The 14,393-nt window shown below is 42.4% G+C and overlaps 1 protein-coding gene across 1 annotated transcript in view; it reads right to left on the reverse strand.

The window, feature by feature from the left end:
• The window catches only part of LOC138585002 (uridine-cytidine kinase-like 1), a 30,405-nt gene extending 16,928 nt beyond the window's left edge, over positions 1-13,477 (reverse strand). Inside the window, exons 1-5 of the mRNA XM_069657215.1 lie at positions 13,389-13,477; positions 11,459-11,667; positions 6,658-6,764; positions 5,413-5,583; positions 2,082-2,153 (exon numbers count right to left, since the gene is read on the reverse strand). Of these exons, the coding sequence (XP_069513316.1) occupies positions 2,082-2,153; positions 5,413-5,583; positions 6,658-6,764; positions 11,459-11,667; positions 13,389-13,477 (648 nt within the window). The remainder of the gene's footprint in view (positions 1-2,081; positions 2,154-5,412; positions 5,584-6,657; positions 6,765-11,458; positions 11,668-13,388) is intronic.
• Positions 13,478-14,393: the final 916 nt, after the last annotated feature.

Below are 14,393 nucleotides of genomic sequence, written 5' to 3' on the forward strand. Positions count from 1 at the left end.
TGATCCACCGGTATGTTCTCGTCCTATTTCGTATTCTGTCCCGCTCTGAGCCGTTGCCTGCAGCGAAAACGGCAGTATTTCACTCCAGTGTCTCTCGCTGGGCCGTTCCTTTCAGAGGGAGGGGCGCAATGCATGCTGGGTGTTGTAGGAATGCAGAATGGGCGAAATCACGAGCTGTTTGTACAACTTTCTCCACAGCTATGGCGCCAATTTCAAATATTATTGCTTCTATCGATTACAGAGAACACCAGCTTTGAAAATAGTAGAACTGTCTGACTTATGTGAAACATGGCTGCAGTGGTCTGAGGAAAAGCCACTTTGGTTCTAACAGAGTCATTAAATCTCTGATGATGACACTTATTTAATCCTTTCACAGTATTCGTGTACACATCATCACATGACCAAAATCCTCCCACCATCCGTCTGCAGCGTCTCACTTCCTCAAAGCAGACCTCTCTATTAGCACATCAGATCTGCAGCTATCACTGACTTCAATTACAAGAACGGACACAAAACGCAATTAATCACTGCGGACAAAGGCTGTTATTAACTGAATCAGAGGGTAATCGACTCCACAGCCGGGTCTCAGGGGAGCCTGCGTGCCTTATCACCACGGTCCAGCTCACACCCTCCACGGCATCGCCGTAAAGAAGGAAGAATTAATTTCCTCTTTATTGACCAGGTCTTCTTGTCACATGCACATAAATACGAAATACAAGCTGCTGCTGGTGTGACTGAATTTAGGTTCTGGTGTGAATATGTTCTTTTTATCGATACCTTTAGTTACACTTTTTATATCCCAAAAATAAAACACACTCAGTTATTCAGTGGTTTCTCCAAAATGTAATTACCCCTAAAACTATACACTGTAAATACCTATTTCAGACCCGGGGCGACTCAAAGCATTCAGTAGAAATTATGATGTGCAATTAATTTAAACAGAAATAAAACAAAAAAAAATAGATAATATTAAAGTTATGGTGACAGGGGAAAATCGACAAAGTAATATTTAATAAAAAGTCGATTTTCTCCCCAATTTCCTTTCACCCGAGTACAGATAAAATATTTAATCACACAGATAAATGAGCTGATTTAATGTCTCTGCTAAGAATCAGATTGTTGTGTTCAATATTAATCAGTCTGTCGGTCGTCTCTGCGCTGAAAGAGTCATTAATCAGGTCCGACAGAGAACGGAGGAAGACAAATCTGAATCCAAAATGTTTTGACAGAATCTGAATAATAACCACAGACGGTATAAGAAGATGGACGACATGACAGCTCCTTACAAGTGAAGCCAAACCCTCTCTGTCGCCCCCTGCTGGCTGGCTGCAGTATAGGTCATAAAGCCCGCCTCCTCCATGTTAACAGATGGGACATGAGTCAAACTATAAAATCAAAATACATTTTTCTGACAAGTTAATTTTAATTAGTTATTTGATGCTGTAAAAAGGGGGTGTGGCCTCATGATTGACAGCTCTGTTGACAAATCGGCTCCTGTAGCGTTCTGTTCCCGAATAGCAGAGTTGAGGAGGAACGGTGAGAGGAGACATAACTGACACTAACACTACAGTCAGTGAACTTTCCATAACCGTGAATATCTGCTTCAGACCGACACAAGAAGCTGTTGTGCTAGTAAATACGCCGACATGTGGGATCTTTGCCGTTTATTCCGGTAAGTTAAATGTGTGTTTTGGTTAGCTTAAGTTGCTACGGCGGCTCCATTGGCCGATCTCTACTGTGCAGCTCTGACTCCAAATGACACTGGATGGCAGTGACTGTCACAGGGTCATTGATAAAAAGTTAAAACACAACCAAACACACAGCCTTGTTTAAAAAGGCTGCGCGATAAAAGGTTGGTGGGTATTTAAGAACTCGAGTGTTGAGTGCTGCATTCACTGCCTACTGTATGTTGTTATCAAAGGGGCACTTTATGTGCGAAACAGTTGGCTGTTTTTTTTAAAACTATATGACAAGAGTAAAGAGTGAACTTTTAGTAGAATAGAATAGACACAATAAAAACTGATGCATTAATCCCAGTGGGGGTAACTTTGATGAGACTATGAAAAGATAATGTTTCTTACCTTCAGCAGCTCCTTGTTTGCAAAAGCCAGGATGCCCTCAAAGATGACCACATTGGCCCCGTACACCGTTTTCTGTCAAGAGCAACAGATAGAAAGGATTGGTTCACATGAATCAAGTCTGTATTAAAGTTAACATATGTGTGTTAAAGGTGTTGTGATAACACGCCCTGTCCACACCAGCCATGAAGGAATTGCTTTGCAACGCAATTCAAGTTGAACCAAAGCCAGTTCAAGACTTCTGCACTCTGAAGCAGATCTATCAGGTGGGAATGACCCAAAGTCTTTAGAGTGAAATTTAAGAAGTCTGTCACAGGATGTAATAAACCTTCTGAGAGGCACAAAAGGAGAAGATAAATACCCCGTTCCCACCAAATTTAGAGTGTTGGTTGTGTGTTGAGTGTTGTGAGGTTGTTACGGTGGTTAGGTCTTTATCGTATCTATTACTCAATCAGTCTGTTTATCAAACTCGGCGGGGACAAATTTGGAACGATGTTCGAGTGCTGCTCGAACGGAGACGGGCGGAATCTGTAGCTGTGTGCGTCATAGCATCGTGCCGGAAAGAAGGCGGAGCTTAGCGTGTCGACACAGGTTTTGTGTTCCCATCAATGGCGATCGTAGCCGAGGTGATAATTACCTGGGTCCACTGCAGAGTCATTTGACCCGGGTCTGAATGCAGATTGTAACCTTTCCCACTAAGCAAAAAAGCCGAGTGTTAGCAGGTTTTATGACCAGTGGGAAAGTGGCTATGTTAAACTTATTGTGATTAAAAAGTTGTAACAATAAAGTTTAAACTTCTCAATTTGAAGTTGCTATCGATTCAGAATATGTTACACACCACATGGCCATAAAACCCCATCTTACCTCCCGCCTGCACGACAAATCTTGCAGCTTCTAACGTAGGCATCACATTTTGCATCTCGTGATACTGTCAGCTTTCAGGTACTGACATTTGGCATTAATTGATTGATTTAACATGAATCAGTAGCTCTGTAACACTGACGTTACTTGGTTGGTTAAAAGTTCTGAGTTCAGTAAAATATAAAATTGTCTCGATGTACATTCTGGTCCCATTATGAGGAAGAAAGCACAACAAACACGGAAGAAATCCAGCAAGTTAAACCTGGAAATCAAACACCATGTTTCATTTTTATGCCTAATATGAAAAATGACATCACACCTGGCTGAAGGAGGTTCACATTTACAAATAAAGTGGCTTTAAAACAATAGAAAGTCTAAAGTGTAGCTTTGATAAATAAGCAAACAGATCAGATGAACATGTAGGGGAAGAAACACAACCTCATCGCATGGTCACGACTTCATCGTAAAGCAAAGCTGCTTTACTACCAAGGAGGAGGAGAAGTGTGTGTGTGTGTGTGTGTGTGTGTGTAAGAGAGAGATTAATCACTGCCTCAATCAAAGACAAAATGGTGCTGAGTATGTCACAATCCTATTACCTTCCACTGACCAGCTTCATGCTAAAGTCAATGGACTGGACACTTCGGTATTGATTCAGGGAGAGCGAGAGAGAGGGAGAGAGAGAGGGAGAGAGAGAGAGCAGCAGAGGGAAGGAACAAAGCGAGAGAGACAGCGAGCGTTCAGGCGAGCTTTGAGTGTGGAAAAGCAGAAAGTGAATTCTAAAGAAACAGATGAGTGTTTATCGATTTGTTCATTTCCCCCGTTCTTCGCTGGGAGATGATTTAGTGGCTCTTTAACGTGTTAAAGTGAACTGAGAGAAGGTGACCTCCAGATTTACCAAAGAAGAAGACGAAGCGACCGCGCCCTCTTCTTCGTGCATATAAATCGGGCAAACATTAACACACACAGTATATTCAGCCTGAAGCCTCCTGGCCCTGGCAGTCCTCTGCACCCTCGGGGCCTCAGGCTTAATTACATTCACCGCACTACAAAAGGCCCATAAAATGATTTCAGAGGCACGAGTCGTGATAGGCGATTTCCCGCGTGGTGTTGCGCCTTTCAGCCATGAAATTACATTGCAAAGAAATAGAGAGGAGTTGTCAGAGGGCTACAACAGCAGATTGATTCTTCACAATGCTCTCGGGAGGGGGTTTGTGCTCTTTGCTTGGGTTAATGTCCTGTACACTAAATCCTTAATAATTAGCTAATTAGCAGGCATCTCAATTGGCACCAGCTCTATAACATCCCCAGAGGTGTTCGGGGATTTGTTACCACGATGGTCAATTTATCTTGTGAGTAACTCACACAAAACGGAGGAAAATTATTGCTTTTATTTTGATAAAGATAATTTATCCTCCACAGACTGAAGCGTAGTGAACGGGGCCACAGTGTGTGTTTTAAATACAATTAAACACCAGAAATATTTAATCAGACATAATGTACATTCTGCTCCACTTGATGAATATGCAGCGTGATTAAAGAGTCTCTTTCTTTCCTATTTATTGTATTGTTACATATATTGGGATCTAAATGACTGACAGGTGGTGCAGTGGTTAGCGCTGCTGCCTCACAGCTAGAAGGTTCCTAGTTTGAATCCCGGTTCAGACGTAGCGGGCCTTTCTGTGTGGAATTTGCATGTTCTCTCCGTGCATGTGTGGGTTCCCTCCGGGTACTTCCTCCCACAGTCTAAACACATGCTCGTTAGGTTCATTGGTGACTTTAAACCCCCACGTTGGTGTGAATGTGAGCGTGAAAGGTTGTCTGTCTCGATATGTGTCAGCTCTGTGATTGACAGACGATCAGTCCAGGGTGTAACCCCGCCTCTCGCTCAATGCTAGCCTGGATAGGCTCCAGCCCCCCGTGACCCTGAACAGCGGTATAGATAATGGATGCATGGATGACTGACAGGCACAAAGAGTTTTGGAATTGCTCCACTAAGTAGTCTCGTTCTTAAGTAAAGTCTTCAGCTGCAAAACAGGTACGATTTTCTCTGTTAGCATGTTAGCATTTTTAAGACCATCTTTAGTTGGACATTACCCCCTGTGACACCATATTTCCTGGATGCTTGACAGTTGTTTGATGAATCTGCTGCCTTGATAAACATTATCTTATAACTCTGCCTCAGTTGTTGGTTAACTTGGCCGACTTCGAAGCCACTTTGTTCCAGACGGTCACCATATTTCTCCATCTTCCATCCCCCTGGTGCTGTAGCTGTTAGTGACGGCTGGCCTCAGTCATGAGGGGTACACTGGCTTCACAGACAAGTGGCGCCGCCTACCGTCTACTACTTCAAAGTCTAAACCCCGAATATAAGACAATCCCACTTTTTAGATGTATTTCAAGGAAAAAAAACTCTTATATCTGGACCGATGCAGTCGTAAACACAGAGCTGTTTGAGTTAATATGAAGGTCTTACCCATTCTTTGCGTCTGCAGTGAGTCGTGAAGTCGTACACGGGGACTTTGATGCTCTTTCCCTTCTTCAGCTTTCTCAGGACGGTGACGAGCAGCTCGAAGTCGAACGCATCCGGATGGTCAAAGTTATACTCGTTTTTGGCCGCGAGCTCCTGCTCGTCTTTATTCAAAACCTAACACACAAACACAACAGCACTGAGATTAGTGTGTCCTGGAAGGCAATTTATACTTGGGTTGATGATGGACACTTGCTGTTAGAGCGCATACGATGACAGGTTCCCATGGAGGACCAATGATCAATCACTAATGAAATGATACAGCTTTATTTATATGTATAACACCTTTTAAAAAATAGATCATTTTAGGAGTTATTCAACTGCAGGAACTTTTTGGACACTAAATGCTTAATTTCAACAACTCAGGACATAATACAGAACATATGAGACGCACCAGTTGTGCATCATGCAAGTTTATTTTGCCTGCATAGCTGCGTTTAATTTGACCCAGAAGGAAAGGGGACCTAGAATAGATCCCTGGGGTACCCCAAAAATAAAGGAGAGGGGAGGTCTGAAAGCAGTTTGACACGATTGTCTAAAGTTTAACTGAATGTGTGTATTTAAAATAAAGGAAACGGTCCTTAATTTCAAGTAGTTTTTCTCTGTTCTTTTTCAAAACTGCTGATTTTACAGTAAAGCACCAGATAGCATCAGAGCAGAGTTTTCCTTTAAGAACGGACCTCCCCGCTTATTTGACTCACTGATGTTCAATTACAGCAGCTTGGTCCAATCCATAGAGACATAATGGACTCTGTAGGATTCTGTGAGTAAAGCAAACTGGAAATACAATCGAAGCACGGCCCCAGAGGAGAAAGCGGTATAATTGATATGAACTATTGTGTTCAATCGTTATCGGTCAGGAGCTTTAACTTATTACCCTGAAATCAGCACTAATCACCGAGTCCACGAGGGAGGAAAGCGAGTGTTTGATTTTACATTAGTTTAAAATTTAATCTCCACTGACAGGGGCATTGTTTTTAAATCAAACTCTAATTAATTAATACCAAAGACGGGGTTTAAAATGCTGAGCAAGTATTCTGAAATATTACTGAAGTGATTTAATCAACAAAAGAGATCCGAGCTGTTGTAAGGTGCTGCTTTGTACTATAATCACCTCTGCTTAATCACTGTTAATCAAAGCTCCTATCTATATTTTAAATGACAGCGAGTACTGTTCATTTGATTCTTTACCTTGTAGAAAGAGTCCATGGAGAGAAGAACCACCCAGGGAACGTCCAACGCTTCAATGATCTTATTGGCGACGGTGGTTTTACCAGAAGCACTTCCTCCACACAGGCCTTTAGGAGGAAAACGGACAGAACCACAACACTGTTACTATAGGGATAAGACATATTGAAAGGACTGGTCCAGCTATTCTTCTTTGTATTTCTTATTATGGTGACTGTATTATCCCCATAAATATGTCATCAGGACCCCACCCCAAAATACAACATATTTAAAGCAGAAACACCAAAATGAAGCATGTTCCAGCTTCTCGATTTGTAAGACTTCATGCTCGGGTTTCAGATATTTTGCAGGTAAAATATGTTACCTATAAAGCTCTGCTTTATATCATAATAAACACTAGCTTTACTACTTGGTAGTCTTTTTCACTAGATCCTTCTATGAAAGAAATAATCTCCAAGATTTTCATTTAAATAAATGTTAAGTCTGTCTATCGCCAGATGAGGTAACACAGTGGTGTCTTGGTGTCTGGTGCGACTTTCACGGAAAAAAATCCCAAGCGGCACCCAGTTAGTGACGCGTTTTCCATCACCCCGCAGTGGTTGGTCTGCCAGAGAGGGTCGTGGACGTCACACATGCAGCACTGTCTGGATATCTGGGAAGTGTGCTCCAGCAATCACCGTTTATCACCACAGGTGCCGCCAAAGAGAACGAAACTGTACAAGATTACAGCATTAACCCCAATATCTTGTACACTTGATGCTACAAAACTTGCTTGTTGCTTGTTGAAAACTACAAATGTGCAGTTTATAGGGGTCTAACAAATCATCTACACGAATCCAAACAGGCTTTAACATTGGTGATGCAACTATATGTCGAGTGCCCCATTATCGCCCTATTTATGTGCTAATACAGATAGATATGAAATAGGCTCATGTAGGGCTGTAGTGTTCAATGATTCAATTGTATCCCTCTTAATCTACATAGTCTGCTCATGTTTTCAGGATAAGTGCATAAATGTTACTCAAATATTACCAAACTTTTGTCCATTAGGGATCTTAATTGTTCACAACTGACTGCATTTTATTATCTTATGTAGTGTTTATGCGCGTGAGCGTGTCCTCCTTCCCCACGTTGATGGCATTCACAAGCTTTGGTAAGACGGTACATACTACAAGCTGTAGGCTGATTGTAACAGACTGAGTGCAGTGCTAAAGCAGCTTCATGACTGACTGCTCCTATAGAAAAACAGTGCTTCTACTTAAGAGCCGTATGTCTGCAGCTGTCAGTCCTGACATTTCTGCTGCAGCACTGCAGGAGAAGTGGAGTCACTTCAGCCACCTTAATGAATTCCATTCAAACACAGAACATATAGAGAGCTGCTGTGGATTGTGGACAGGCTGGATGATTTTTTTGTTGGACTGTGGGAGGAAGCCGGAGTATCCAGAGAGAAACGATGCATGCACGAGGAGAACATGCAAACTCCACACAGAAAGGCCCACTACGTCTGAACCGGGACTCGAATAAGGAAACGTCGAGCTGCATTTTTTATCATTGTTTTGAATCTCTGAATTGAATTGGTATTTGCATGTGTCCTGACTAAGTAGCAAGTAAGAAAGAAACGGCAGCATGAAACAGTTTTTGCTTTATCCTGCAAAAAAATGTGTGGATGCAGCCATATAATTCTGGCATCAGCACCTCCAATGTAAAAAAGAAGAGTTAGTGTGGAGCCGTGCTTTACCTGACTCGACCCCATGGGTTAAAGACCAGAGCAGCAATCCTTCAGGACAAGAATCCTGGGAAGTGGGCCAGAACTACATGCTGGCGAGCTGGGCCGGCGAGGAGGTGAAAAACAGGATGCGTTTGCTGCAGACAGTTGTGTATTTATTGGTGTGTGTGTGTGCGCGGGAACAGAAATAGCCTACGGAGCTCCTTCTGTGTTATAAACAACTCCCACTGAAGAGTTGTAATAGGTTTTTTTGCTCAGATAAGACGCATCAAGGTCAAAACTGCTGACGGAGAGACTGAAGGAGGAAACACTGCAGTGGCTCCTCATCTCTACGTATGATTACAGCTTCACAGAGGTTACAGAAATACCAGCTCTGACTTTCAAAGTGATGTATTTAAACACAGAAACACTTAAAATCCTATTTACTGTTTTCTGTGGATTCTGCATAGGTGACAAATTTTGAGTGTATCGCCCAGCAGTGAAGCGCAGCCACCGAAACAGCCTGTTAGAGCAGATAAAACTGCCCTTTTCTATTAGCAATAAAAACCAGACTGAAGAGAGGAAAACAACCTCTGATATCTGCGATGCTGCACGAGGCTTTCTGTCCACGCCTCCCCGAGCTTTCCTCCTTTTTTTGCTTCATTAATCCATATCTGTTACCATCCCTGCATCATAAACGGACACTTCCTTAAGCCTAACTTTGCACATTGAATGCCTCAAATTTGATGATGGCTAATATTTCTTATGCGGCTAACAAAATTCAGGATTGCTGATAACAAACATCCAAGACTTAGCAACTCCAGACATGTGACTGAAGTTAAAGATGAGATGACGTCTATGACAGGATTGTTTTCTGCACTTGTGTGCAGATTTCTGTTCAATTCAAAGCTTAATTGTTGACAGTGATCGGGTTGCAAATGTGGCATTTTCTGATTTACACGTGTGAGATCTGGTTTTTAGAAGCATTCTCTGAACATGTAAACAGTTTATTCTGTATACGCGTCTCAGTCTGGGATTATAGCTGTGTCTGTTGGCTGACCGTCGGGGTCAGCCCAACACACGAGTCTGTATGTGACTGACTGATGGTACTTTCAGACCCGCAGAGAGAGAGAGTTTCGACATCGCAATGGCGGATCATGGAGCATAATGGACCTCCACTGACGCGACTCTCTGTCTATACGCCTCTGGATACTTTGTTCGGGGAGTAGGCGGGGCTGCTCCTCCGCTGCTCGTCCAGAGCGTGCACCTGCTTTCAAACACGTTGTCATCTGCCTCATAAGGACAGTCCTGGACACATTGCCCACAAAAGCGCACCTTGACCTGATGTGGTCAGCCACATACTAGGTTTTGACCTAGTCTTGTTGATACACAGCTGCTTGTGTCTTAACAGTCAGCGCTGTGTGTCATAAACAAACTACTAAACCAACAGTTTGCAGGGATGGAATAAAAAAATACCACATTTCTCATTGTAAGGAGAAACACACCTACTTCTAAAATTGTTGAGGGTTAGTGTGAATGAGGATACACTATGGTAGCAACATGACAACAGTTTGAAAATACGTAGGACGATCAGAGAAAACTCTGCTACATATCAAATCAAACAGCCCCTCCCCCAGGGGGCGATGGAGAGGTTCTGGCTTCTCTTTTGGGGGAGCCGGCATGTCATGTGATGAGTGCCGACCTCACAGCGGCAGTTTAGAGTGGAAGAGTAAACAACAGAGACGGTGGGAGAAACTAAAGTCAAATGTCTGGAACAGAAGACGAAGAGCTGCTCCCCCGAAACGGCTCGTCATCGCTTGTTTGGAGGTGTTTCAGGTTTAGGGCAAGAAAGAATAATAACCTGCGTCTGCGCCGCTCAGCAACACAGGTAACTAACTTGTTTATTTAAATGTGAAAAGTACAATAAAAAAATGTCTTTAAAATGAATGAGCAATCGTGATCTCAACACTGATCGAAATAATCGTGATTATCATTTAGGCCATAATCGTGCAGCCCTCAGATGAAGTCAGTGTTTCATTCCTCTCCTCTTTCCATCTTCCATTGCCCTTTACTGCAGGTTGGTTTTTCCTCTCAGCACATGCTCCGTCTGCCCGGCTCCCTGCAGTTACACACTCTGCTCCTCCTGAAACCCGGACCGCATCGACTACAGTACAGCCGAGTGTGAAATTGTAACCAGTCACTGCGGCCCATTGACAATAACAGATTGCGTACTAAAGATAATGTCCACCTCTCCCTCCGTGTACTCCCACTCATGCCAGTCTGATGTGTTTAATCACGCAACATTGGCTGTGCGACCGTCAAACACGCACACACCACACACACAAACACACACAGTCTCTCTGTCCTGGTTCTTTTTACAGCTGCTGGCAGATATTTTACAGTGCTGATCAGCGAGATGGTGGACCTGCTGTCACAGTGAAGTGAGAGCACCATGAACACTTCAAGTGTCCCGACTTGACTCGTATGTTACCGGAGCCTTCAGTGTTTCACCCGAAATGTTGCAACAAGATCCATTGAAAGGATAAACTAACAATTGTGCTGATCAACGAGTCATTCAAGTCATTTAGCAGCAACAGGATTAACTTACTCAACTTTCTCATGCGAGAATTACGTGAATATTTTTGGTTTCTACCATCGTAAAATATGTTTGGGTTTGTACGGCAATTTGAAGACTTCCTTTGTCTACTCAGTGTCCAACAATGTGCCGTCACACTGTTATCAATTATATCCCATACAACAAACAGCATCACTCTCCTGGGCTGTTTACAGTCTGTGTTCACTCTGGTCAATATCCATTTATTCCCCAAATTAAATTGTGCACTTGCATCCTTTTGAGGCAGAGCCAGAAAACACTGACGTTAATGCTGCAGTTAGAGCAGTTTTATTACGGACTTATTCATCGCATACTTTGGGTTTTTAAGTTAAAATTTAAAGCATCAAAGTGCAGAAGAAGCGGTCTGATGTGGGTATGATTTAAGGATTTACTGTTCCTTAAAGTGTGGAAAGCCTAATTCAGGAATGAAATTAGAAATATCTCAATATGCCGAAGAAGGAGAAGAAAGTTGGCTGGTGTCTCACCTATAACAAAGGCCTCTTTGAAGGTGGTCCCGGTGACGTTGTACCACGGCGGTCTGCCGGCGGTGTAGATGGTCCGTTTGTTGGTCCTCAGCAGAGGAGGCTCAGTCTTAGACCGGCTCGTGGTCCGTTTTTGTGGCGATAGAGACGGGGTCAGAGGGCAGCGGGGGATACAGTTCGTGATGCCATCCAGGGAATCTTCTCCGCTTCCGCTGGAGGTAAAGACGAGAAGACAAGAGACGGCAAGATCAGAGAGCAGCACTTTGACTGTTTTCTACAGGTTCAGTTAATATAAGCCATAAAAACAGAGTCTGATATACTGATTAGTAGGTCTTGTTCTGAGGGACCAGAGCAGGAACTTTAAGCCTAAAGAGTGAGAAATGTATCAATAACAACACCTGCACTGCAGAGTTGATCTGATGTGGCTCTGATTTTATCCCTGAAGCTTGTTTCCTTCATCTTCTTCACCCGTTTAATTTGTTGTATTCAAAGCTGGTTGCCATCAGAGATGCCTTGTAAGCTCATAGTTGGCCTTGTGCTGCTGCTCCAATACAGGCGTTGAAGTTGTTCTGTAGTATCTGCAGGTTCAGGTCTTTTAAGACTTGTGTGGACCTGCAGATACTCTCCTGTCCTGCAGAGAGATAAGAGGAAGTCGATGCACTCTGGACTCTCTCTGAAATCTTCTCTCCACAGTGATGCTGTCGGTGAGGTCGAGGGGGAGGATGGGAAACTAGCCAAACCCTCCCCAGGAAATCACACCGCTGCCTCTGGCCACAGCAAAGCACAGGTGGGGCCAACGTTCACATGAGTAAGGCTGTCATCACTTGGCTCGGACAGTTGGTGGCTTGAATCCCAACTTTACTATCATCACGGTGTTTGAAATCATAAACGTCTTGAATTCACAAAACATAACATAGATATGCTTTAAACTTTACAAGCAAACTGAAATACCTCAAAGTAAATATTTCTGTTTTCTTAACTAGAATAAAATATGCTTTATGTAAACATTGTATTCCCTTTTCACCTAAATGTTTACAGAAGTCTGGCTTGATGACCTGCATCATATGATTTTGGGCATGAGAGAAATGACACATATCAGACCTTATCACGCTCAAATATCCAGCTGACTTACACTCTTTTTTCCTCCAAATTCAGCATAATCCTCGTGGGAAATGTCATTCTTTAACATTAAAGATACCTGAAAGTACAGCTGCAGGATATCCTGTTTCACACAGTCAGGTGAGTATGGCTGCAGCCAGACAGACACCTGATCCCCCTCACACATCCTTAGTGCTACGTGTTATGAATGAGCGAGTGTTAGCCACATCGTAGCATTAGCAGTCGCTGTGTTGAGACGAAGAATACAACGTACTATATTCTGTCAAAACCACTTAGATGTTTTGCCTCTTATAACTAGTCCCTTCTCATTGTAAAGACATTAACACAACACCAATTGAAGGTCAATTTGGTGTATAATAAATTAACAGTTGTGCCGAATTTACCAGGCCACACTGAGACGTCGCAAAATAATGTTATGTGAATTATAAAAGTTTGTCAACAAGATAATGTGTATAATTCGTCAAATTTCCACAGATATCTAGCGTGACGACTTCCATCAAATCAAAAGGACCGTTATTTGAGCATTGGTGCCACGGGAAGCTAACTTGTTTAAACATAACAGTAGTTAGTTATAGTCATGCAAGTTAAACTCAGTCAAATATTTTCTTAAATCAGCCAAAACCACCCATATGTTGTTTAAGCATCTTTTTTCCAATGATATTTGTCTCTTTGTCTTTTGTGCACTGTAGCTAAGCGAACACAATGCGTGGGTATGACAGTAGAAGCTAGCCAGCTAGCTGCGTTTGCTAGTTGACATGAGCCGGTTTCAGAGTTTTATTCCCCCACAGTTTTCTGACTCGTGCCACAGACTTACCTGTCAGACCTCGACATAGACGTGTCCGCCTCCATTCCCTCATCTGCCTGCTGTTCGTCTGGTTTATTATCGCTGCTTGTTGTTTCCATGTCGGCTGAGCTCTGCGCGGCGCGGAAACCAAACACTGGGAGCGTCATGACGTCAACAAGACACGTTACTGAGGTTATGTTTATGACAATCGGGAAAAAAGGACACTACGTTCTAAAACATCAGATAATTCATTTGGGAATTGTATAGAAGTTTAGTAGTAAATATTAAATCGGGAAAATATAGTTGATGAAATATAAATAACTTAAGTTCAAACACCTGCTTTGCTACTTTGGTTACACATTAGTTGCCAAACAAAAAATGAACTATTATACTTTATAAGAGGCCATTTCATTGATGATGAGTGAGGATGAGGGCGTAATGTTTTGATGCATGTGACTAAAAACTTTTTTCGGACAAATGAAAGGCAGCATACTCACCAAAAACCGCCTAATAAACTAAGAAAAGTAATTAAGCTTGACAAAATTGACGTTTGTCCCACCAGAAATTGAACGCAGCATTTACGCCGTAGTGATGAGTGATTGGTCTGCCAGGACCGCAGATCCAACCAAACTTTTATTTGATTGTAATCTATTATACAGCGTAATCTAAATTTACTCTCAAACTATCTGTGGAACAGTTTACATGTTAACTTATAGTCTTTGGCCCTTTGCAGCTAAAATCAAGTACAGTGAGGAATCATTTTACATCAACAGCAGGCCTACATGAATCTGTAACATGCAAAAAATCTTATCTGAAGTAGGCCTTTATTTACAGACATAAAGAAAATATGCCATGTGTTGATCTTATATTTTGCACGAATCTTGCCTGATATTAACGGAAAAACACGATAAGGCCTAATTTATTACGTTTTAAAATGAGCCTGTTAAGGCCGTTCTTTAAACTGAAATGCATCTGTATCTGTTCACAAAAATAATAACAAAAGAGGCCTAATTCAACCCATAGCTTTAGTTAGGA

Source organism: Semicossyphus pulcher, unplaced genomic scaffold, assembly GCF_022749685.1.
Source record: "Semicossyphus pulcher isolate SPU_LCO1_2020_fin unplaced genomic scaffold, fSemPul1.0.p SCAF_11, whole genome shotgun sequence".
Lineage (NCBI taxonomy): Eukaryota > Metazoa > Chordata > Actinopteri > Labriformes > Labridae > Semicossyphus > Semicossyphus pulcher.